This window comes from Mauremys reevesii, linkage group 2 (assembly GCF_016161935.1).
Source record: "Mauremys reevesii isolate NIE-2019 linkage group 2, ASM1616193v1, whole genome shotgun sequence".
Lineage (NCBI taxonomy): Eukaryota > Metazoa > Chordata > Testudines > Geoemydidae > Mauremys > Mauremys reevesii.
Window position 1 is genome coordinate 279007341 of NC_052624.1, and position 26458 is coordinate 279033798.

At 48.7% G+C, this 26458-nt stretch overlaps 1 protein-coding gene across 3 annotated transcripts; it reads right to left on the minus strand.

Moving 5' to 3' along the window:
• Positions 1 to 18771: 18771 nt before the first annotated feature.
• Positions 18772 to 25269, minus strand: LOC120398317. Of its 3 annotated transcripts, none has more exons than XR_005594315.1 (3): positions 25049 to 25269; positions 19215 to 22461; positions 18772 to 19077 (listed from the first exon to the last, which is right to left on the minus strand). XR_005594315.1 is itself a non-coding variant. In XM_039525653.1 (2 exons), the coding sequence occupies exon 2, from the start codon at positions 22314 to 22316 to the stop codon at positions 21468 to 21470; it is 849 nt and encodes a 282-aa protein (XP_039381587.1). In that variant the 5' UTR covers positions 22317 to 22461; positions 24148 to 24236; the 3' UTR covers positions 19165 to 21467. The 3 variants fall into 3 exon arrangements, 1 of the variants encoding a protein (XP_039381587.1); XR_005594314.1 differs by lacking the exon at positions 25049 to 25269 and adding an exon at positions 24148 to 24236; XM_039525653.1 differs by lacking the exons at positions 18772 to 19077; positions 25049 to 25269 and adding an exon at positions 24148 to 24236 and having other exon boundaries at positions 19165 to 22461.
• Between the last annotated feature and the right edge of the window lie 1189 nt (positions 25270 to 26458).

The window sequence follows — 26458 nt, forward strand, 5'->3', positions numbered from 1 at the left end:
GCGGATACTGCAGTCTGCCCCAGGGTGTGGGGCTAGATGGTGACTGGCAGTAGCTTTATACTGAGGTGAGGTGGGACTTGTGGGTGGGGGTTCCCCAGGGAGGGGAGACCCTAAGACTGAGGGTTTACTGCCAGGGGGGCAGCACCCCAGGTAAAAGGGCACTGGGGTCCAGGGAGGGACATGGGGGCCAGAGGACAGGTGGATCACCAGCCTGCAGGGGGCGCTCTGGAGCTGGAAGAGACCAGCAGGAGGCGCCGTAGGGGTGAGTCCACACCTCTACAGAAACCCTTAGCGGAGAGTTGTTTACAGTGTACAAATAACCACCATACCCGGCTCCCTTTGTGGCAAGGCTCAGAAGAGAGGCCAATAACTGAGCAGGGAGACTAATCTACTCTCGTTCAATCAGACGTCACAGGCTTGATGCAGGAAATCCTGGGTGAAATTCTCTGGTGTCTATTAAGCAAAAGGGGTCTGATTAGATGAAAACAATGGTCCCTTCTGGCCTTTAAAATCTCTGACTCTCGGAACTCCCTGCTACAGGTGGCTGGCCCAGTGAGCCCTGTGTCTGAGGCAAGACGGGGGAAGATTTTGTAAATCACATTAGGAAAGGCAGGTCAGTGTCCCCCTCTAGGGCTGGGTCTACCGAAGAGAGTTTTGAATCAGTTGCAGCTTCCAACATACAGACTTAGGCCTGAATGCACAAAAGGCGTCAGCCGGCATTACAGCGCCTAACTTTTAGTCGCCTGGCAAATCCCCGTGAGTCACAAAATCTGAGTTAGGCACCTAAGCTCCCATACAGTGAATGGGGAGAGATGGGCACCTGAGACGGTGATTCACAAAAGCTTGCTAGGCAGGGAGCTGCCTCAGCTAGTCAATGGGGAATGCTAATGAGAGGGGTGTGTCCCATGCCCCACCTCTGTCTTGCACGCAGCTGCCTAAGTCTGGGCTGCAAGGAGTCACCTCTCTCTGCCTGGGGTTCTCAGCTGCAAACCCTCTCTCGGTGGGAGCTGTCAGCAAGAAGCCGGGTGGGGAGGCAGAGAGGAGGATTTACTTCTTCACTTTTAGCCCAGTGCTTAGGGTGCTTACTGGGGATGGAGGAGACCCACAATCAATTCCCTCTGCTCCCATCACTCTTTAATTATTTATCCAGAGTGCAACAGGAGAGGCTGAGGGAGCCTCTATCAGAAGACCCCATTAACCAGTGGTTAGGGCACTCTTAGGAGAAGGGACGGAGCTTTCTTCAAATTCCTTCTCCCCCTTCTGCTAGGGCAGGGACTTGAGCTGGGGATCTCCCACCTCTTGGGGGAGTATCAGTACCTGCACCACTCAGCTACAAGCTATGAGGGAGGGCCTCTTCCCCTGCCCCAGAGCACACCCACCAGATCAGGTCCTGCATGTGACTTAGGCAGAAGTAGCCTATCTTCCCTGGGTTGTGACCTGGTCTGGGGTTTAGGCAGAAGATAGGTGCCTTGGTAGGTATGGGGAGGCAGCAGTGCGCATGCTCAGTGGCAGAAACATGGGCAGCTAGGGAGCTTTCCTGCAAAATTTTAGGTGCTAAGGAGCCTACAGGATTTAGCTGGAGATTTGTGCATTGCAGTGGCCATGAAACTGAGACTTAGGTGCCCAAAAGAGGGATTTAGGTGCCTAACTCCTTTTGTGCATTTAGCCCTTAGTCCTTTACCTGAAGACGTTGAGGTTCACATGCTTTTAATTCTGAAAGTCCTGGATTCAACCCTTGCCGATGGCCCAGATGGAGCTGCCTATACCTGCATACTTCTGCCTGCTCAGTAGATACACAGGAAGCTACAATTCTCCAGACCAGCCAAGCCAACACCGTTCAACAGCCGTAATTTTTCTCTTTTCAGAGTGGTAGCCGTGTTAGTCTGTATCAGTAAAAACGAGGACTCCTTGTGGCACCTTAGAGACCAACAAACTTATTTGGGCATATGTTTTCATGGGCTAAAGCTCACTTCATCATATGCATGCAGTGGAAAATACGGTAGGAAGATATATATCTATATACAGAGAACATGAAAAAAATGGGTGTAGCCATACCAGTTCTAATGAGACTAATTGATTAAGGTGGGCTATCATCAGCAAGAGAAAAAAAACTTTTGTAGTGATAATCAGGGTGGCCCATTTCAAACAATTGACAAGAAGGTGTGAGTAACAGAAGGGGGAAAATTGGGGAAATAGTTTTTAGTTTGTGTAATGACCCATCCACTCCCAGTCTTTATTCAAGCCTAATTTAATGGTGCCCAGTTTGCAAATTAATTCTAGTTTTGCAGTTTCTCATTGGAGTCTGGTTTTGGAGTTTTTTTGTTGAATAATTGTGACTTTTAGATCTGTACTCTTGGGTATTTTAATGTAAAAAGTAATTAACTTGCCTGCCAGGTGCACCCTTCTCACCATGGCTGGAAACCTCCTTTTTAAAAAGCCTTGTTCTTTAAGGAAGAGCCCTTATCAAAGAGGACCCGGTCATGCAGTGAAAACAAGTGAAAACACAATGCTGAGCGAATGAAATATTTGTGTGCTGGTTTGTGTTCACGAAGACTCCCGATGCTCAAGTGCATTAATTCAATAGGCTGGTTCAAGCAATGGTGTAGAGTGAAAGACAATGCTCTGAGAAAGCCTTGACACCTTACTGAAGGATTTCTTATAGATATTATTTTTCAGCAAAATTACACCGCAGGTGGACTACAAAATATAAAGGTATATGGAACAGAAAATTACACTGAGGTAATGGTTCACATTTGGCTTAAACCTAATTAGCAAAGTCAGAGTTATTATTCTTTAGTCATCTGCTTGATCTCAGCAAGAGTTTTGCCTCAGTAAGAAAGACATCCATTGAGTGCAATGAGCCCTGAGCGAGAATTTGGCCCATTACTGTTATTTATTGTGTCTTCAGTACCAGAGGTGTAAATAATGCTCTACTGAGTGGCCCCAGCCCGACAAGCTGTAGCACAGTGTATTCTTTACTAGGTATCTGACTGATCAAGGACGGTGTGCAGCTGTAGGGGTGAATATTCAAACCGAGGGTTGGAGAGTTCTCCTCACATCGGTGGGACATCAGCATGGCCAGATCTCCACAGCACACTGTTGTTATTTATTTGTATTGCTGTAGAACCTAGGAGGGGCGTAGTCCCGGACAGGGCCCCCCCTGTGCTAGGCCCTGTATAAACACAGGATGAAAGGATGGTCCCTGCCCCAAAGAGCTTACAATCTAAGCAGTGTTAGCATAGGTTTTTGATATGCTCCTTCCATGATTTTGATGTCTGCTGCACCGGCTGGACTTCACAGGCAGTGGAGTTAGGTGATATGGTAGTTGGCTTTCTTTTCTCTCCATCGCCCCAGCAGAGGGTTATGTGCATAGGTGCCATCTTTTCCAGGCACCGGTGGGTGCTCGCCCCTGGCCCAGCCCTGCCTCCACCCTGCCCTGCCCCTTCCTGTCCCCGCCCCGCCCCCATCGCAACCCCTTCCCAAAAGTCTCTGTCCCAACTCCGCTCCCTCCCTGCCCTATTGGACTCCTTCCCCAAATCCCCACCCTGGCCCCGCCTCTTCCCCAAGCGCACCATGTTCCCCTCTTCCCCCTCCCTTCCAGCGCTTGCAGCTGCGAATCAGCTGTTTTGCAGCAGGAAGTGCTGGGAGGGAGGGGGGAGAAGCAGAGCGGCAGCGCGCTCAGGGGAGGAGGTGGAGAGGAGGTGTGCTAGGGTGGGGAGCTGCTGGTGGGTGCAGAGCACCCCCCAATTTTTCCCCATGGGTGCTCCAGCTTGGAGCACCCATAGAGTCGGCACCTATGGTTAGGTGATGCTGCCCCTTTTATGGATGTGGCAGAGGACATAGGTCCTGACACAGTCCTTCAGATTTGTGTCACTATCCGCAAAAATGGGGATGTCGGCCCTAGTGTTCAGGCCAAGTTCCTGTTTGATGATTCCCTCTGCTACCTAAATCCTGGATGATGTATTCTTCACTCAGCCCTGCCAGGTACTCCACTGCTGCTGATCGTATGAAAGGTGAAAACACTCAGTACATTATGAAAGTAGCCGCCTTTGGAATGACTTCTGATCTCTTTCACTCTGATATTAACCAGGAGTAACTCCACTGAAGTTAATGAGTCAGGTCCTCATCTGGTGTAAAATCAGCATAGTGCCCACTACTCAGTGAAATCACCAAAAGCAAACATGATTCTGGGATGCATTAACAGGTGTGTTGTGAGCAAGACATGAGAAGTCATTCTTCTGCTCTACTCTGTGCTGGTCAGGCCTCAGCTGGAGTATTGTGTCCAGTTCTGGGCACCGCATTTCAAGAAAGATGTGGAGAAATTGGAGAGGGTCCAGAGAAGAGCAACAAGAATGATTAAAGGTCTTGAGAACATGACCTATGAAGGAAGGCTGAAAGAATTGGGTTTGTTAATTTGGAAAAGAGAAGACTGAGAGGGGACATGATAGCAGTTTTCAGGTATCTAAAAGGGTGTCATAAGGAGATGGGAGAAAACTTGTTCATCTTAGCCTCTAAAGATAGAACAAGAAGCAGTGGGCTTAAACTGCAGCAAGGGCGGTTTAGGTTGGACATTAGGAAAAAGTTCCTAACTGTCAGGGTGGTTAAACATTGTAATAAACTGCCTAGGGAGGTTGTGGAATCGCCATCTCTGGAGATATTTAAGAGTAGGTTAGATAAATGTCTATCAGGGCTGGTCTAGACAGTATTTGGTCCTGCCATGAGTGCAGGGGACTGGACTCGATGACCTCTCGAGGTCCCTTCCAGTCCTAGAATCTTTGAATCTATGAATCACCAAGAGCTGAAATCACTAAGAACTGGGCTAAGTGGGAGAACCTCTGAACATGGCACCTCAGCTAAAGGCAGAGGCGGTGGAGCAGCAAGCAGAGGTGAGCAGCGGCAAAGGCAGCAGAGAACAAAGTGGCAGCAGTGAGCAGCAGCAACAGCAGAAGCGTTGCTTGACTCACCCTTCAGGGGTGGGAAGTAAACCCACATGAATGGGACCCTGGGATTCTGGGTCTTCACTGACCTCGGACAGCCAACTGAGAGTGGGGTGCAGCAGAGGGAAAGGGAGGTGGCATGTTAAAGGGATGTTTGTCTTTCACGCTGCAAGGTGGGAAACTGAGGCAAAGGACACTGCCCAAGATCCTGTGGGGCAGGTTTACTTATGACTTGCATACCTTTGAATCATTGCTGCAGTGTTTTGCCAAATGAATGATGTATTCCCTCGGCCTTTGATAAGTTTTCTTTTGTTATGCACAGACTCAGTGCTTGTGACTGGGGAAGTATTGCCTAGGGACAAGGCTTAGTTTTCCCAGATTTCTGGGTGGGCCCTGGACCCACTTCTGGTTTGTAACATTAGGAGGAACCCCTAGATACTGAAGTTGGCTGACACCACCTGGCAGAAGGGTTACACTTGCCGTGTTTTTACACCTTTGACTTCAGTGGAGTTACTTCCAATTTACACTCCCATGCACCAGAGTAGAATCAGTTCCGGCCCATGGGTTGCAAAGCTTGTCAAGAACTTTGAGGCTTTTGCATGGAAACTGTTATGTAAATATGCCTCCCTACAGAGTGGTTGGTGTTTGAATGTAGCAGCTTATTATTCCTCCACGCACTCACCCAAGGTATTTAGCTGCATGTGTGCATCATGAAAGTGAAATCAACAATCAAAAATCAACGATCAGTTGATTTCATCACGGGTGCTTGGGGACATGAAGAAGAGAGCTTGGGCCTTGATGTTATTTACAAATGAGAAGCTGTTTATTGGTTCCTGCTGAGCCTTGTGTCCTGATGTTAACACGGTTTCCTAATGGTCGTTCCTATTTTAAATCATCTCCCAGGAATAAAAAAAAAATGCCAGTGTCCTGGAGCTCTGGAACACAGGTTCAGCACACTGCTGACCAAGCAACATGGCCAGAACTTTAATTACAGGGTCTAATGAAGCCGGTTAGCTGTTCTGCTGTACAGCTATGCCAGTCTGTGCTCTGTATCTCTCTTTTCAAACCTGAACAGGGTGTTGCTAAAAGTCACCAATGACTTGGCCTCTCGCTTGCTCTGATTGTGTCCTTCTTGTGCTGAGTATTTCAGGGACTCCGTTCAGATGGGTGGTTTTTGTAATTTTCACCTGATGAAAGAGCTTTCATTCTTCAGCATGATGAGGGCTCTCCCTTGTTCCGGGTTCTTCTATTTTCTTTTAGCTCTTTCAAGCCTGAACAATTTTTTTTTCTTCTCTCCCAGTGTGGTACAATGTGAAGTGTAAAAAGAACCATTACTGCTCATGGCTACATTGCTACATTTTGTGTGGTCGCTCCCGGTCTTTGGAAGGTCTTATTTATCTTTTGATGGCTTTTTGCCGCTCAGAGAGACAAACTTGGTTGACAGTTCTTACTCTAAGGCTGCTAAAATTGTTCTTTTAGCTGCTAGCATTACTTATCCTAAAGCTTTCTTTCAATCTGGTCTCCATAATTAGATGAAGCTGTCAATGAAATGCATCTGTAAGACAAATGTTAAAGGGATGCAAGTGCCAAATGTGTTTCTATAGTTTTCTGGTTCTTTTAAAAACCTTTTCATTGTGTCATAATCTTTAGAATCCTGAAAATAAAATGCCTTTCCCTATTAATTTGTCATCCTTTTTCATCTGACAAACACAGATTTTTTTTTTAAATCTCCTTGTGTTTTCAGTGCAGTGGAAATCAATTTCATATTACTTACTTTGTCTTGCAGATCAGAATTACCGATGGTAATGTTCTAAATAAACTGGAACCAATCATCGGCTTGAAGTTACCTAGTCTTGTTGTTACATATTATGGATAGCAAATGGATCTTACAGGGACACTGGCAACTCAAATTTTCCCCCACAATGGACAGTTTGTAAAAATGAGCAATTGCAAAATCCAAGGATAATAGAAGTACTCCCATGTTTGCAATGGAAACCAGTGGTTTCCCCAGGAATTGAAATTAGGGGAGGTGTTTGAATTTACAGGGGGGTGAGGGTGTCAGGACCGATGAGATACATAAAAGAGATATGAATAAAGTAAATGTTTTGTTAGGATGATGCAAATTTAACACAAGGATAATGCAAGTTACACCAAAACATATAACACGTCTAGATTTCTAAAAACATATACATTTTTTTAAAAAAATGTATTTAATTTAAATAGACTTTTGAAAAGTAAGCCATCATGGGATAAGAGGGAAGTCCTCTGAAGGATCAGGAACTGGTTAAAAGATGGAAAACAAAGGGTAGGAATAAATTATCAGTTTTCAGAATGTAGAGAGAGAAATAGTGGTATCCCTGAGGGGTCGGTATTGGGACCATTACTGCTCAATATACTCATAAATGATCTGGAAAAATGGGAAAACAGTTGAGGTGGCAAAATTTGCAGATGATACAAAACTATTCAAGGTAGTTAAGTCCCAGGCAGACTGGGAAGCGTTACAAAGGGATCTTACAAAACTGGGTGACTGGGCAACAAAAGTGGCAGATGAAATTCAATGCTGATCAATGCAAAGTGATGCATATTGGAAAACAATCTCAACTATACATACAAAATGGTGGTGTCTAAATTAGCTGTTAACACTCAAGAAAGAGATCTTGGAGTCATCGTGGATAGTTCTCTGAAAACATCCACTCAATGGGCAGCGGCAGTCAATGATTCCCAACATTCTGTTTGCTTTTTTAAAAAGAACAGGAGTACTCGTGGCACCTTTGAGAGTAACAAACCATGCTCTGAGTGTCCCTAGCCTGTTTGCCAGAAGCTGGGAATGGGGAACAGGGGATGGATCACTTGATGATTCCCTGTTCTGTTCATTCCCTCTGACGCACCTGGTCTTGACCACTGTCGGAAGACAGGTGACTGGGCTATATGGACCATTGGTCTGACCCAGTATGACCATTCTTATGTAAAAATTAATTATAATAATACAAATGTTAAGTACAGAAACTCCCCAACATAATGACCTCTCAAGATAGCAACAACGTGAGATAACAACCTTGGCAAATACTGCATTTTAAAAATCTTGACCTACTAGGAAACATATTTATATACGTTTCCATTCCCAGTCACAAATCTTGGATTCTGGAGCAAAGTCACTAAAATATAGTCCAACAAACAAATGTTTATTTAACGTGCCCCTTATTTAAGCCGTCGGAGGTGCTTTCACGTGAGTCCGCCTCCCAGGTGGGGGGCAAGAAGGCATCTTGCTCGTTCCTCCAGCTGCTCACTGTTCGCTCTGGCCATGGCTCTTCATTCACTCCACCACTCTGTGGCCAATGGCCCTGTGCAGTCACCTTCTGCTGCCACCTGCCACTGTGACCTCTGCGAGTTGGTCTATTGAGGTTCCACGCGCTCTCAGTGATTTAAGCTGAACTCTCCGTGGGGGAACCTCGCTGCTAGTGCAGTCTGGGCTGTCTTTTACACAGAAACACTGTCCCCACAGGAACACTGTCCCCACAGCAGGACTAAGCACGTAGAGCTGATTATCAGTGATTTCAGCTGCAGTGGTCACTTAACAGCTCTGTCTTTAAACAGTGGAGAGGGACAGGTCCCCACCCTCTCTTTTCATGCCCTCAATCAGCACAGGCTAATACAGTTCTACTGCCTTTTACTCATACAATAAGAACAACAACATTTCATTCCCAACCCCACCTCCCGCATTCAAGTGATTTGTATCCCAACCCCAGCCAAAATCTATCACTTGGGCAACACAGCTCTGTTTGCTGGATACCTAGGTAGATTAGGTGTGAATGTAAATACATTCTGGTCCTGAAGACTTTCCCTGCAGCCTCCAGCTCATCACTAGCTGTCAGGGAGAGCTCATTGAGACTTTGCTTACAAATCATCATTTGAAATTATTAGGTTGGCCAACATCATGGAAATGAATGCACTGGCCTTATCATAAAAACAAGAGCTGTATAAGGAAACTAGCCTAGGTTCATACTTTTGACATCTATTATACTTTCAGAAACACGTATTTTATCATACACTGTATATGCTTTTAAAGTATGTATTAATGTTTCAATTTCAATTCAAATTTCCAAACAGTCACTAAATTGGCATGTTTCAGAGTAGGAGACGTGTTAGTCTGTATCCACAAAAAGAACAGGAGTACTTGTGACACCTTAGAGACTAACAAATGTATTTGAGCATAGCTTTCATGGGCCCACTTCATCGGATGCATAGAATGGAACTTATACTTCAGAGATATATACACATACAGAGAACATGAAAAGGTGGGAGATGCCCAAGCAACTCAAAGAGGTTAATTAATTAAGATGAGCTATTATCAGCAGGAGAAAAAAAACAAACTTTTGTAGTGATAATCAAGATAGCTCAATGGATCGTGTGGTGTGTCTTGGATGGAAGCTGGAGGCATGTAGGTAAGTATAGCGGTCAGTAGGTTTCCGATATAGGGTGGTGTTTATGTGACCATCGCTTATTAGCACAGTAGTGCCAAGGAAATTGACCGCTTGTGTGGATTGGTCTAGGCTGAGGTTGATGGTGGGATGGAAATGGTTGAAATCATGGTGGAATTCCTCAAGGGCTTTTTTTCCATAGGTTCAGATGATGAAGATGTCATCAGTGTAGCTCAAGGAGAGTAGGGGCGTTAGGGGATGAGAGCTAAGGAAGCGTTGTTCTAAATCAGCCATAAAAATGTTTTGCATACTATGGTGCCATGCGGCTCCCCACAGCAGGGCCACTGACTTGAAGGTATATTGTCCACAAATGTGAAATAGTTGTGGGTGAGGAAAAAGTCGCAAAGTTCAGCCAACAGGTTTGGCATGTAACTAGTTCACAAAACTGGGGGGGGGGAGGTGTTGGGGAAATTCAGGGGGAGTGTAGGGAAATCCCTGGAGGTACCATTTGAAAACTAAAAACTCTCTGGTCAATAAGATCATGATGCAACATTACATGGTGGGTTATGAGTTCCCCCTGTACGACAGTACTTGTGAAAACCTGACAGCCCCTCCTAGGCAAATGCTGTTAGAGAGGTCTGTCCTAAACAAAGGAATGGGGGTTTAATATAAGCAGCAAACAGGGTCATCAAGATAGCAGGGGAAGGAGATGGTAATGAACAGAGTAATTTACATTTCAGCAAACACAAGTGGAGGGAGGGGGAGAGCACATGTACTGTTGACAGACCCTGGTTGCTAGCAAGCAGGATCAAACCTGGGTGTTCTGGAGCTTAGTGCGTGAGTCTCTACTGCATGAGCTGAGAGCCAACTGGCAGTTAGCTAGGGCTGTAGGGCAGACTCATTTAACTGTCTCTAAATGGTCTCAGTGCCACTAGAGAGGACAGAACACCACACCCAGGAGGTGTGTGGGTTACATACTTCCCCTCGCTGAGGAAGCACATCCTGAGCTCAGAGACTTCCTGGTTGAAATCCCAGATGAGCCCCGACTTGTAACATTGACAGACCCCTGTTGGTGGCGAGCGGGATTGAACCTAGGGCTTCTGGAACTTACCGCATGAGTCTCTACCGCATGAGCTAAAAGGCTGCAGCGCAGACTCATTTTAGCCCTTTCTCATTAAGTGGTCTTGGTGCCACTAGAAGGGACAGGACACCACACCCAGGAGGTGTGTGGGTTACACACGGAGCCTTCACCACCAGACTTCAGGTCACCGTCCTCACAGCTTGGATAAACTTGGCTTTGAGGGGATCCTTTAGAACAGTGGCTCTCAACCTTTTCAGTCTACTGTTCAGGAGTCTGATTTGTCTTGTGTACCCCCAAGTTTCACCTCACTCAGAAACTACTAGTTTACAAAATCAGATCTAAAATACAGATGTGTCACAGCACACTCTTACTGACAAATTGCTGACTTTCTCCTTTTGCCTGTATGAAATGTTAACCTGTACTTATTTCGCTAGTGCTTGTTATGTAGCCTGCTGTAAATCTAGGCAAATATTGAAAGGAGTTGTGGACCCCGTGCCCCTGGGTGACAACCACTGCTTTAGAAGAATCAGCTTCCAAGTCTCAAGGGGCTAGAAAAGAAAGGGGCAGACAACCCCACATTCTTTCACCTAAGAAAACAAAACCACCAGCACCTTTGGGCCCCTGGAAGAGAGCCTGAGCAAGGGGGGAGCCAGGCACCACTTTGCTGGGAGACTGTGGCTGAGAGAAAGCATCTTGAAGAGAGCCCGTGTGAAATAAGGCATACATTGATATTGGTGAGAGTAATTAATCATTGGAACAATTTACCAATGATTGTAGTGGATTCTCCATCACTGACAACTTTTAAATCAAGACTGGATGTTTGTCTAAAAGAGCTGCTCTAGGAATTATTTTGGGGAAGTTTTCTGGCCTGTGTGATACAGCAGCATTCCGTCCTTGGAATCTATGAAAGCATCTTCCAAAGGGCAGCACGGGTTAGTAGACTATTAAACACATGAGGAAACTGAGGTACAGAGAGGCAACTCATCCAGGCTCATGCAACAGGTCAATAGCAGAACTGCGACTGCACTGAGGTTTCCTGACTGCCTAGCCAGTGCTCTTCCCATTGGAACACACTCTCTCCTCGATAGTACATTATATTCCCTGCAAATAAATTCTGAAGAAGGAAAGGAGAGCATTCACGCTAGCAATCAGATTTCTTGGAGTTCTGCTCATCCAATCAGGGAACAGAAGTCAAGTCATATGACCCGAGTGTCCAATCCACACACTATGAGTTTTAACTAGCAAACTGATTCCTGAAGCAGAATTATTCATTGAACTCCCCCCGCGATTATTTTTGAAATAGGGATAAATTTGAGTGCCCTGGAAGATTTTTAGGGAGAATTTGTGAAGAGGCAATGGGATGGGTTCACAGCTTAAATTATTCCCCACGAATTAGTTGCTTGGCTGTAAAGATAAGTGCTTCCATACCCCGCACATATCGGCAAGTACTGCTGACCCAATACATTCAGACAAGTCAGGCCTCCCAAATCATGAGATTTTATAATTATCTGGGGGATTCTTTTGATTTGCCTTATACTTTTTGAACCATTGGGGGGTCCCATTTTGAAGCATGACGGGCTAGACATTTACTATTTTTTAAATGAAAGTGGAGATTCTTGCATGCTCGGGGATGGCCCCACTCCGGGGTACTCTCTCTGCACCGGCCGCTTCCCTACCCCTGATCAGCACATTAAGTTCAAACCAAATACAATTTATTGAACAGAACTGTAAGGAAAACAGGGAAAAATGGAAGAGGGTTAAGGGGAACAAGGGACCCGCCCTGTGAGCTCGGGGGCACCACAACCAGCGTCTCTGGGACGTGAGGGCAGATCACAGCCTGTTCCTCACACTCCCGGCTAGTCACACCATCAGTCTCATTGAAGCCTCAGGCCCCACTTTCATCTTGGAATCTGGGGTTAAACGTCATACCCCAAGGAGAGTCTCTTATCATCAGTCTCTGTGTCCCAGGACAACAAGCACTTGTTCTCAGCCACTTTGGCCCATGCTTAAAAGGCCCACTGGTTGCTAGGGAGATGGTGGAATTAGTGGGCCCCTTCTGTTAATGGGCATGCTGGCAGGGTGGGATTCAGTAGTATGGAAATCGGAAATAGTATAAGGGACCTACCATCAGTCAAACGCTAACCCTTCTCCTTGGTCACTTAAACCCTGCCCCTTGACCCCTTAAGCCCCGACCACCTGTCACTGGAAGTCCCACCCATGGGGAATATTACTTCTGGGGTCAAGGAGGACACATAACCGGAAGCCAAGGGTGTCATGTGACCCCTCTAAGAACTCCTCCCACTGCCCTCTACCAATCAGGAGGGTTCGCCCCGTAGGCCTACCTGGAGAGGATTTGACCAATCAGGGGTGTTCCGGGGCATGGTGACCCATCCAGAAGTGGTTTGTGTGACCCCTCTAAGAACTCCTCCACTGCCCTCTGCGAATCACGATGGGTTTCAGCCACACAGCACCGCCCTGAGACAACTCATCCAGGCTCATCCAATCAGGAATACAGAAGTCAAGTCATAAGTGACCTGGAGTGTCAATCCACACACTGTGAGTTTTAACTAGCAAACTGATTCCTGAAGCTTAGAATTATTCATTGAACTCCCCAGCGCGATTATTTAAACACTGAAATAGGGATAAATTTGAGTGCCCTGGGCTTTTAGGAGAATTTGTGAAGAGGCAATGGGATGGGTTCACAGCTTAAATTATTCCCCACGAATTAGTTGCTTGGCTGTAAAGATAAGTGCTTCCATACCCGCACATATCGGCAAGAACTGCCGACCCAATACATTCAAACAAGTCAGGCGTCTCCGAATCATGAGATTTAAAATTATCTGGGGATTCTTTTGATTTGCCTATTATACTTTTGAACCATTAGGGGTCCCATTTTGAAGCACGATGGGCTAGACATTTACTATTTTAAATGAAAGTGGAGATTCTTGCGTGCTCAGGGATGGCCCCACCGGGTACTTCTCTGCACCGCCGCTTCCCTACCCCTGATCAGTACATTAAGTTCAAACCAAATACAATTTATTGAACAGCAACTGTAAGGAAAACAAGGAAAATGGAAGAGGGTTATGGGAACAAGGGACCCGCCCTGTGGGCCTGGGGCACCACAACCAGCGTCTCTGGGATGTGAGGGCAGATCACAGCCTGTTCCTCACACTCGGCTAGTCACACCATCAGTCTCATTGAAGCCCCAGGCCCCGCCATCTTGGAATCTGGGGTTAAACGTCATACCCCAAGGAGAGTCTCTTATCATCAGTCTCTGTGTCCCAGGACAACAAGCACTTGTTCTCAGCCACTTTGGCCCATGCTTACAAGGCCCACTGGTTGCTAGGGAGATGGTGGAATTAGTGGGCCCCTTCTGTTAATGGGCATGCTGGCAGGGTGGGATTCAGTAGCATGGAAATCAGAAATAGTATAAGGGACCTACCATCAATCAAACCCTAACCCTTCTCCTTGGTCACTTAAACCCTGCCCCTTGACCCCTTAAGCCCCGACCACCTGTCACTGGAAGTCCCACCCATGGAATATTACTTCTGGGGTCAAGGAGGACATAACCGAAGCCAAGGGTGTCATGTGACCCCTCTAAGAACTCCTCCCACTGCCCTCTACCAATCAGGAGGGGTTTTGCCACCATAGGCCTACCTGGAGAGGGGACTTGACCAATCAGGGGTGTTCCGGGGCATGGTGACCCATCCGGGAGTGGTTCGTGTGACCCCTCTAAGAACCCCTCCACTGCCCTCTGCGAATCACGATGGGTTTCACCCACACAGCACCACCCTGAGAGCAGATCTGACCAATCGGTGATGTTCCAGAGCGGGGTGACTTGCCCAGAAGAGAGTCGTATGACCCCTCTAAGAACTCCTCCCAGCGCGCTCTGCCAACCATAGCGCATCTCCATCACCCCATAAGACCCAGCAATTGGAGCAGAAGAGGCCATCTTTTACCAAGAACGCGTGCTTTAGAAATCGTGGAAACATGGACACCTTCACCACCCTGGTGAGAACTTCAGACTTTGTGTTAGTCCTGTCCCTTCTAGTGGCACCAAGACCACTTAATGAGAACGAGCTAAAATGAGTTAGCCCCGAGGGCTTTGGACTTGTGTGGAGAAAGCGCTACATGAGCGACAGTTCCCACGAGGGCCCTTTGACTCAGCCATTGATGGATACGCCAGAACCCGAAACCCAAACCCTCGTGAGGAACCCCGATGAGCATGAAGGCCTCTCATTTAAATGTGTCAATATGAATGTGTCCCTCTTCATATTTGTGTTAGTAAAAGACGGTACCAGTAACAGTCATTTCTACACAGGCAGCTCTGTTAAAGAAAATATATTACACCCCCGGGGAAGTTGGGCGCTTGGGTGAACAGAACCTCTTTCTCAAGTAGCCAGAAAGCATAGCAAAACTTTGAATAGAAGACAGGTAACAGCTTGCCTTTCAGACAGGACACTTACACTTTACACATTTCCACCCCACCATCAATCTCAGCCTGGACCATTCCACACAAGAGATCCACTTCCTAGACACCACAGCCCTCATAAACGATGGCCACATAAACATCACCCTACTGACCGCTATACTTACCTACATGCCTCCAGCTTTCATCCAGACCACACCACTCGATCCATTGTCTACAGCCAAGGTCTGAAACAATCCCATTTGCTCCAAGCCCTCAGGTAGAGACAAACACATACAAGATCTCCATCAACCATTCTTACAACTACAGTACTCCACCTGCTGAAGTGAAGAAACAGATTGACAGAGCCAGAAGACTACGCAGGAGTCACCTAATACAGGACAGGCCCAACAAAGAAAGTAACAGAACGCCACTAGCCATCACCTTCAGCCCCAACCAGCGGCGTATTATCGCCTAGGCCAACAAGGCTTAGGCCTAGGGCGGCAAATTTGCTCACGCCCTCCCCAAGCTCTGCCCCTTCCTCAAATCCCTGGCCCGCCTCCTCTCCCAGGCGCCCATGCCCCCTTCCACCTCCCTCCCAGGCTTGCCACGCTAAAGTGCTGGGAGAGGGAGAAGTGAGTAGCGGCACATTCAGAGGAGGCGGAGCAGAGGTGAGCTGGACCCACGGTGCGGGGAGTAACCTGGGGGCCGAACCGCTCCCATCCCAGCTCATCTCCGCTCCACCACCACCATCCCCGAGCTTGCCACACTCCCTTCTCCCCACCCCCTCCCAGTCTTGCTGCGGGGAGCAGAGGTGAGCTGGCGCGCGGGGGAGGCGCGCAATTTTGAGGGCCTAGGTGGCAAATTTGTTAATCCGCCACTGCCTCCAACTAAAACCTCTCCAGCGCATCATCAAGGATCTTCAACCTATCCTGAAGGGCGATCCATCAATCTCACAGATCTTGGGAGACAGGTCTGTCTCAGCTTACAGACAGCCCAATCCTACAGCAACCACACACCACACAACAAACACTAACCCAGGAACCTATCTTTTGCAATAAAGCCTGTTGCCAAGTCTGTTCACGTATCTTTTAGGGGATACCATCATAGGACCTAATCACATCAGCCACGCCACTAGGCACATCTACCAATGTGATAGATGCCATCATGTACCAGCAATGCCCCTCTGCCATGTACTTTGGCCAGCGGACAGTCTCTATGTAAAAGAATAAATGGACACTAATCAGACATCAAGAATTACAACATTCAAAAACCAGTCGGAGAACAATTCAATCTCCCTGGCCACTTGATTACAGACCTAAAAGTCACAATATTACAACAAAAAAACTTCAAAAAGAGATTCCAACAAGAGACTGCTGAATTGGAATTAATTTGCAAATTGGACACCATTAAATTAGGCTTGAATAAAGACTGGGAGTGGATGGGCCATTACACAAAGTAAAACTCTTTCCCGTGCTTATTTTTCCCCCACTACAGTTCCTCACATCTTCTTGTCAATTGCTGAAATGGGCCATTTTCATTACCACTACAAACAGTTCTTTTCTCCCCTGCTGATAATAGCTCACCTTAACTGATCCTCTCCTTATAGGGTGTATGGTAACAGCCATTGTTTCTTGTTCTCTGTGTATATCTATATCTTCCTACTGTATTTTCCACTGCATGCATCTGATGAAGTGGGCTGTAGCCCATGAAAGCTTATGCTCAAATAAATTTGTTAGTCTCTAAGGTGCCACAAGTACTCCTGGTCTGTTTTGCACTTTACACAAACCGGCTCAAATACATTTTAAAAGAAACAAGACCATTAGTTCAGATGTGGATGTGCAATGGCAGGCAAATTTGGTGGATATGCACCAGTTCTCCAAATGCAACAGCGGTTTTAAGTACATCTTAACAGTGATAGACATTCTATCCAAATATGCCTGGGCCTTAGGTCAAAAACACAAGACGAGTGTTGAGGTATCCAAGGCCTTTCAAGCTATTTTCAACAAAGGTCACATGCCTCCCTTTGAGAAATGCGACCACGTGAGACTACCTAAAACCAAAGGAGCTTTTGAAAAGGTTATGAAAAGACTTGTACCGATGAGATATTCCTTGGGCATGCCTAGCCTTGCTCAAAACATGTTTCAACAAGCACAGACATGTATTTTGTGATAATTTTCACAGCCATGTTACCCAATAAAGCACCCCAGGTGAGGGGTTTAAAGACAATTGATGTTTGGTGTTTGGTTTGTTTTTTAAAAAAGACCAATTCAGAAAAAGTACTCAGATTATTTTTAATTGAAATAATTCGTGAGGTCCCTAAATAATCCCCCTGAGGGGGATTCCACTCACCCTCCCTTTTCACAAATATCACCAAGTCAGTGTCATGGTACAGGCACCACTCTTGCAACCTCTCTAGGAGGTTGTATAGTTCTAAGCGGGCAGAAGCGGTGGTGAAACAGGCTATGAAGGCGTTAGTATTGCCAGAGACAGAGTACCGGTCTTTGCATGCTTAAGACACACGCGGTTTCATCGTCGATAAACTCACAGGATGAAACCTTGTAATTGGCGGAAAACAGGTACTGAAAGAGTGGAGAAATTGGAGAGGGTCCAGAGAAGAGCAACAAGAATGATTCAAGGTCTTGAGGACATGACCTATGAAGGAAGGCTGAAAGAATTGGGTTTGTTTAGTTTGGAAAAGACAAGACCGAGAGGGGACATGATAGCAGTTTTCAGGTATCTGAAAGGGTGTCATAAGGAGGAGGGAGAAAACTTGTTCGCCTTCGCCTCTAAGGATAGAACAAAAGCAATGAGCATAAACTAAACAAGGAGTTTAGACTGGACATTGGAAAAGTTCCTAACTGTCAGGGTGGTTAAACACTGGAATAGATTGCCGAGGAGGTCTGTGGAATCTCCATCTCTGGAGATATTTAAGAGTAGCTTAGATAAATGTCTATCAGGGCTGGTCTAGACAGTGTGCTCCTGCCATGAGGCAGGGGATGGACTTCGATGACCTCTCAGTACACATACAATAATGTAGGGGATTCTTGTTTCAGGCTTAGAACGGTAGAGATAAACTGCAGGTTTAATTGGTCTGACCAGTCCCCAACATGGCACGGGTCATCAGTTCTTATGTTCTTATGTTATGTTAGGAGATATACCAATCTCCTACAAGAGGAAAAGTCATTGAGTCCAGCCCACTGCCTTCACTAGCTAGACCAATTTTTGCCCCAGATTTGTAAGGGGCCCCCTTGAGGATTGAACTCACAACCCTAGGATGAGGCATCAGCCTTTTATAGTCTTTTTGAGGTGTAAGAACACCTCTTTGTCCTTACTGTGGAAAATTACAAGCAAAATGGAGTCTGGAGTCACATGGGCAAGTTCCTGCATACTTTGCTGACTTACAAGGTGCATCTGCCTTCTCTCAATGGGTCAATTGTGTAGCTGATGGTCCTTAATGGGCCATCAAGCAGGCTAGGCAGAGCTAACACCAACTCGTCTGGGATGTCACCCAGAAGCATAGCATAAGTTTGAGATACAGACAGGATAGAGCCAATATTCATAACTTCAACTACAAAATGACACATTGATACAGACAGCATAATCATAACCAGCAACCCATAACCTGGTCTTAGACCCCTTATATGACCCCCTTTACAAAAGATTTGGTGCCACTACAGGACCTTGGTTGCAATCATATTCTATACGGTCCCAGTTCAAGTCAAGAATGCGACACAGGCATCTTCCGGTTTGGTCATTTTCTTTAAAACACGGCTAGGGTCTGCACTAAATTGCACAGCATTTATCAAGGTCACCCCTTACGCTAAATGTTCTTGGGTAGGAACAGACATTGCGGAGCATAACCTATGGCAAGAACAGCGTTTAATAAGCTTTCCAAACATAACTCAGCACACAGTCATGGTGCCGTTGGGCTGCCGCATCTATCACACAGCCCTCACAATCTTCAAAAAGCTTTTCCCTAAGGCACTGATTAAGGACAGCATAAACATCAACGCGTACAATAGTCCGTGTGACTTTTTTACGCTCACGACGTGGCCTTGGCTCAGTTAGTTCCATGCCAAGTCTCCTAAACTCCTCATAGCCGTCATCCTTGGAGTCCTCTTCAACAATTTGTACCGGCATTGAGCAAAAACAAGGAGAGCCCGGTTCATCTTCGCTGCTTGATGCAATGCTGTCCAGGGCCTCTGGGTCCTCTAGAAAGGCATCGTCAAGCTGTGGAGAGATTTTCAGAAAAGAAACAGTGTAAGTTCCCACTCCTTGTTTTTAAATATACACAACCCACCCCACCCCCCGGTTCCTAACCCCATTACACCCCATCATCAACAGTCACTTCTTAATCATTCATTTACCTGAGCAATGTCTTTTCCGTTCACCTTGTCCTCCGATGATTCCCCTGAGCTGCGTTCACCTTCCACCTCTAGGGGGGTGGAAAATGAGAGGCCATCACACTCATCGGTGTGCCTCACGAGAGTTTGGGTTTCGGGTTCCAGCGTATCCATCAATGGCTGAGTCAAAGGTCCCTTGTGGGAACTGTCGCTCATGTAGCGCTTTCTCCACACAAGTCCAAAGGCCCTCGGGGCTAACACAAAGTCCAAAGTACTCACGGGGTGGTGAAGGAGTCCATGCTTCCACGATTTCTAAAGCACGCATCCTTGGTAAAAGATGGCCTCTTCTGCCCTGGTGCTGGGACTTATGGGGTGATAGTGTTGCGCTCTGACTGGCAGAGGGCGCTGGGAGGAGTTCTTAGAAGGGTCACACGACCCTCATCTGGACAGGTCACCCCGTCCCGGAACACCACCGATTGGTCAAATCTGCTCTCAGGTTGGTCCTATGCGGCCGAAACCCATCGCGATTGGTAGAGTGCAGTGGGAGGAGTTCTTAGAGGGGTCACACGAGCCACATCCGGATGGGTTACCCCACCCTGGAACACCCCTGATTGGTCAAATCCCCTCTCCGGGTAGGCCTATGAGGGCGAAACCTCTCCTGATTGGTAGAGGGCAGTGGGAGGAGTTCTTAGAGGGGTCACATGACATACTTTGCTTCCGGTCATGTGTCCTCCTTGACCCTGGAAGTAATACCCTGTGGGTGGGACTTCTGGTGATAGGTGGGCGGGGTGTAAGGGGTCAAGGGGCGGGGTTTTAGGAGGCAAAGGGCCGGTTTGTGTTTGATTGATGGTAGGGCCCTAATAGTACTACTGGACACACTTTGAGGCCCTTGCCTTCCAAAAGGGTGGCTTTGTAAATTTAGTGTCAGCTCTTCTTGAAGGAAGGATTGATTCTTGAACGCTCAATCTCATCCAAGCTCCCAGGCCCCCCTTCATCTTGGAATCTCGGTTTAAATGTCATACCCCAAGGAGACACACTTATATATCAGTCTCTGTGTCCCAGGACAACAAGCCATTCTTCTCAGCCACTTTAGCCCATGCTTACCGGGCCCACTGGATGATAGGGAGAGGTTGGAATTTGTGGGCCTTTTCTGGTATTGGGCATGCTGGCAGGGTGAGATTCAGTAGTATGGAAACCGTACACCCTTGGAGGCCCTTGCCTTCCAAAAGGGTGGCTTTGTAAATTTAGTGTCAGGTGTTCTGGATCGAGGGTCCTTGGACATTCGGGACTTCACTTTGTGTTGCAGCTTGCTGAAGGTTTGCTTCAGGCACATGAACATCTTTTGGAGAACTTTGCTCCTTGAAGGGGATGGTGTCCTAGCTCTGGAGGCCTTTGGTGACTTTGAGGGAGAACCGTCAGGACTCCAACTTGCTTTCTCCCCAGCTTGCAAAAGCCCTGTTGTACTCGTTGCAACGGACACCATCTTTGGTTGCTTGCGGGGAGCCCTTTTCCCCATTCCATCCTGCGTCTTGCTCTTGTCTGCTGGAAGGAGCCACAGCACTGGCATCTTATTGTGGTTGGATGATGCTGAGGAGTCTCCTGGAGTCCATCGCTGTGGAATTCCATGGGATCTTCCCGGCAAGTCAGCACCTGCAGAGCCAGCTGGTCTCTTTTGTCGATGCTTACTACACTTCTCGCAGACTCTGATTGGTGGCTGGTCCCTGGAGAGCTTTGAATTCACAGTTCCATTGAACCCATGTGAATGCATGATGTCTCGAACACCATGCAGCTCAGCAGATGTCTCCTTTGGAGTTTTCTCACCCTTCCTCTTTCCTGGATATGCCTTGCGGCACTGCTGGCAAACTGAGACCTGGCTCGCCAAGGGGCGGGAGCTGCTCAACATTTCCGTCAGCTGCTTGATCTGCAGGCCGTGTGCAACTGCTCAGAGCCTGGTGCCTCTGGGGCAACCTGGTGCCATTGGGTCCTGGGAGGATCTGCCCTGCTCTCACCTGCTTGTGCCCCTGGCTGCAGGCAGGAGCCTTCTCCCAAGAGAACCTTCCTCTCCATGTGCAGCTCCAGCTTCTCTTCAGTCCCTTTGGTGCCGCTCACACTGGTAAGGGGCTTTCTCAACTCGCTCCTATACATTTGGAGTGTCGCTGCGAGTGTCTTCTCTGCTACTGTGGTTCCTGGAGGTGGCGATGTCAGACCCACCCCTGCCGGCACAGTGCAGCGCTGTGGGTTAGTCTGCTTTCCTGCCGCGCCATCATTCCTGCCCGTCTACAGGGTGATATCTTCCACTGGCGTTGGAGGACGTGTGGAAGAAGAGGAGCTTGTGCTTCGCCTCCCCGTCTGCAGGAAATCGGTCTCCATCTCACTGAACTCCACACGGGCTCCCCTGGCTGGGACGGCGTGAGGCAGCTTTGCCAGGGGCTCTGGGTCCAGGGTGAGCAGCCCCCTCTGCATGACCGGATGCTGATGCCTTATGTGGAGTTTGATAGGGTGGGCAGGCTGTTGTCCCATCGTTGGGAATGCCGCTGTCCTGTGCTTGCCAGGCTCCCTAGGGGGGTGGAATGGCCCAGGCAGGGCAGTCTCTCTCCGGAGGGGAGCATCTCTGTGCAACTCTCGCACCATCTTAGGAAAGGCCTTCGTTTGGATCTGCCAGCATTTCTGAGCCATGTGATCCTGCAGCTTGACCACCGCTGTGGGCACAAGGCTGGCCAGGATGGCATCAGGGGATGCCATGATCCTGTGGGCCTTTTGGGGAAGGGGTCCCCGGGGGCAGACACATGGCTCCTGGATCTCCTGTGCACGCTGAGGGCTGGTGTTGGATCTGAAGGGCTCCGGGACCTTTGCTGGAAATCCACATTTGGATGGATCTGGGTCTACTTCCAATTGCTGCTTGGTGTCCCCCTCACCCAGCAATGGCTCCCCCGGGATGGGGGTTTGTGGAGCCCCCAGTCGCCTCTGCAGATGCTTCTGCCGGATGTTGAAGTCTGAGCTATGGACTGACGTCTGGTCCAGACCCGTGGTCTGCTCTCCCCGGTCTTGTCTGCTCTGGGCAGGAGACCTGGAGAGAGGCTGGGCTTGGATGGGATGAGTGGATCCTTCCCAGCTCGCAAAGGGCATGATCTCCCCTGTGTGGCAGAGGGGCTCCTACTGAATGATGGCGGCTTCTCTCAGGGAAAAGGAGCTGGGACTCCAGAGGGCAGAGGTGGTGGATTCCATAGCGGAATAGGAGAACTGGCTCATCGCGGCTGTCGCCACACTCGGCCTGTGGGAGAGAGCAGACAGGGACAGATGGGACATGGCCCTGCTGAGCAAAGGCAGGACTTGGGCACAGCCTTCCAACAGTAGTGCAATGGGGCAGTGCCTAGGCATGCCTTGCACACCACAGCCTGACACAAGGACATCAGCTGGGTAACGAAGGACTGAGAGGGGGAGCCGGCACTCATTTTATCTAGAACGATAACCCCTTCGTCACACGCACATGTGCAGCACCTAGAACAATGGGGCCTTCAGCATGACTGGGGACCTAGTGTTATTTTAACAGAAAGATTAGCTAACAACAATTGCTTTGGGTGAGGAAGATGTGAGCATGTGTGTGTAACCCTCGCCAGAGGAGATTGTGAAGGCCAAGACTATAAACTATAAAAGGAACTGGATAAATTCATCAATGGCTATTAGCTAGGATGGGCAGGGATGGTGTCCCTAGTCTCTGTTTGTCTGAAGCTGGGAATGGGCGACAGGGGACGGATCATTTGATCATTCCCTCTTCTGGTCATTCCCTCTGCTGCACTGGCATTGGCCACTTTTGGAAGACAGGATACTGGGCTAGATGAACCTTTGGTCTGACCCAGTCTGCCTGTCCTTATGTTCTTACATTCTAACCCACTGGAAAACTGTCCTCTTCTAATGGCTGATACACTAGAGGCTAACAACCTACTATTGCTCCCAGTTAATGGAGTTTCTCTGGTGGTGGGGGACTGTGCTACGGTCCTGAAAGTCCTGGGTTTGAACCCAGCTGATGACTCATGCTTTGGGTGTATCACAGAGTGCCCCACTCACTGCTTGTCTGGAGCCTACTCTGGGGATTAGCTCTCGAGGTCAATGCCCCTTCCAATTGTCGCATGTGGTCACATCATCTCTCTGTCATTCCGGGAACTGCAGTGTCCCCTTCTTGGCTAGGCCACTCAGCGTTTCCCCCTATTCCAGGGTACAGTCCTGCAATTGCCTGTCACTCCCACAGTGACCCAGACAGTCCTCCTGTTCACTGCCCCTCCGGTCTGGGCCGTGCCCTCGGTGGTTGGTAGGGAAACCTGGGCCCACACTTCAAACCGGGCTCCAGGCCAGGGACCCTCAACCCAGCAGTTCTAGGCTTTCCTCTCCCAGCCTGGACTGCTTCCTACTACTCCTGGTTCCCCTCCTTGCTCTGGGTGCACCAGCTCCAAACACTCCCCCCTCTTCCCAGGGAGGGGCTGCCCTTTCCCAGCTGCAGCCCCTCTCTCTTGCCAGCTTCCTGGCTTTATCGGCCCCGCCTATTCCTGCCCAGCTGAGGCTGCTTGGAATCAATTCCCTGCTCCCTGGCTCTTCCTCCAGGTGCATCCTGTGGAGTTCATGGGCCTGCCTGGCCACCTGAGCCCCTTCCAGTGCTGTGTGGGGTGGACACCCCCTCACAGCGTGTTATTGGATTGCTTTTTCTTTCAAACACAGCACGGGCAGGTTCTAGACAGTCGCCTGCTGGCAGATATTGCCGTACAGAGGGATTTGCTCCTACTCACAACCGCAACTTGTAGTCTCTGCGTTTAATTTCTGATAATCCCTCACCTCACTTTCACTGGTATCTCAGCTGTTATTTTAGGATCCTGGAGTGTCTGGTTTTCCCTGCTCCCTCCTCTCTACATTCATTATCCCCTCCCACCCAGCCCCCAGTCTGGTGCCCCCCGCTCAGTTGCCTTACGGTATCAGAACTGCATCCAGGTGTCTGGCCACGTCCTGTAGCCTCCTCTCAACCAGCCTGAGGCGCTGAGCCAAGGGGAGCTTCTCCAGGGGCTCAGGGCAGCTGTGGAACAGAGAGAGCAGATAGCTGAGTGCAGGCCCTGCCCACAGGCCCTCTTTTACCCAGAGGGGCGGCACCGAAAGGCTCCCTGTGCCCTTCTCCACTGAGGCAGCCTCCTCCCCTGCAATACCCGGGCCTTGGATGTTCTGGGTTGGGGTTAGCTGGATTGTTAGGTGATCCCTGTCTAGTGCTGAGGAGGTGAGCGTCTATCCTGCTGGCTGCATGTGTGTCATGTCCCTTCCACAGAAGCTAATCAACATGTAGGATAACAGCCTACTCTAGCTACCCAACTATGCAGCTACTTCTTTAGCTCCAGGATTCAAATCCTACGTGGAACCTATGCTGGGGGACTGGAGGAGGGGCCATTACCCAAGTGCTCCTGGGTCCCCTACTCACCGTACCAGAAAGACCAGCCTTCCTCCTGACCTCTGCACCTCACCTCCCCGGGGTGCACGGGGCTGCTTCCAGAAAACATTTTCTCCCGCTCTTGGGAGGAGAGGATGGTCCAGTCCAGTTGACACAATCTACCCCTCCCCCCCACTGCCCCAGGTTAAAGGAGCCGTATGAGGCTTGGAGAAGGGAATGACCCACTGTACAAGGCGTGGGGGTGGATTAGAGATGGCAACTTCTGCAGGGTGGGAATGAATTGCAGGAGTCTAAAGGAGAAGAGTTGCCTGCGTGGTACATAGGTCGGGGCAGGGGAGGGATTACTCGGGCTACTGCCCCTGGGTGGGGATGAATTGCATGACGCTAAAGGAGGGGACTGACCCACTGCAGATTTATGGAGGGGGGCATTGCTTACCACGTCTCTGGGGATGCACCAGCCTCCTCCAACTCTTCCGCACAGCGTCCAAAAGCTGCCAGAAGTGAGACATAAAGGAGACATTGAGCTGCTTGGGCACCCTCTGCCCCAGATTTCAGAGGCAGCCTGTGAATGGAGCCCCAGCCAGTGCCTCTGCACGGCTCTGGGCACGACTGTGCCTTCGCAGGAAGAGGGGAGGCAGGTGGGGGAATAGACCCTATTTCTCTGCTTTGCATGGGGCCTGAGTCTACCACCGCAGCTGTGAGGTGAGGGGCTGCCTACCTTTCGCTTTCTTTTTTGTCTTTCTGGGCCTCCTCTTCCTCGGAGAAGCCTGCCACACACAGAGAAAGCAGCAAGGTTAGAAGAGAACTCCTCAATAAACCTGGGAGAACAATGAGCCAGAGGTGATTGCCATATGGGGCCAGAGGGAAATTTTTCCTTCTGGCAGAGTATTGCACTCTGAGGCATCATGGGTAGGCATTGTGCTTTCCTATGATGCAGCCAATATAGGGCACAAAGCACAACCCATAACAGGGGTCACTGCAACACTCCAGGGGTTGGAGAAACAGGGATTGCTGGTACCAGGAGCCTGCAGAGTTTATAAGCATTGAAGGAGAGAGCCTGCAAAGTTCTCTCTCCTGCAGAGATGATCAAACTCTGCAGGTTTTAGGATTGCAGAGTATGCAACTAACCCCAGATACCGTGCACGGAATTCAGACCCTGGGGGAGAAAGCCGACATCTGGACAACAGTGTTTCCTAGATACATATTCAGGGAGTGCATGATATCGGGGTTTTCTCTGCAGCCATTTGGGATGGCCATGCTACTCCTGAGTGGTGAAGCCATGAATGGATCATGCAAATCCTCCCAAGCAAGTGCTGATATAACCCCTAGAGCATCCTCAAACGGCAACTGTTTTACACCAAAACACAACAACAACTGTTTGTCATGAGCTCAGTCCACTTGCCTGAGAGCTGCAAAGTTTCTTGAAGGTAAACTGCACTGCTTGCAGCTTAACTAGCCAGGTATTCCTTTCACAGGCTAGATCTTTCTCGCCTGGGCTCGGCCCCTTCCCTCCTCCCCCACAGTTTAGTTCCTTTAGTTCTCCAGATGTTTTCAGCAGGCTTCCTTTTGGGGCAGGGAGGTGGTGGAGAAGAACCTAGATTAACTCACTTCCAAGTCTTCAATAGGATCTGGCTTTGACAGGAATCCTTGGTCTCCCAGTTTTACACCCCCCCTGCCCCTCCATCCTAGTTGAAAAATACCACCAGTCCAAAATGATGTCCATCTGAGGGAACTGGGATTGTTTAGTCTGCAGAAGAGAAGAATGAGGGGGGATTTGATAGCTGCTTTCAACTACCTGAAAGGGGGTTCACAAGAGGATGGATCTAGACTGTTCTGAGAGGTAGCA

What these genes read in the sequence shown, in the direction of transcription:
- LOC120398317 (XM_039525653.1), bottom strand. Translation starts at nt 22,316, where the DNA reads ATGCCCTTTGCGAGCTGGGAAGGATCCACTCATCCCATCCAAGCCCAG.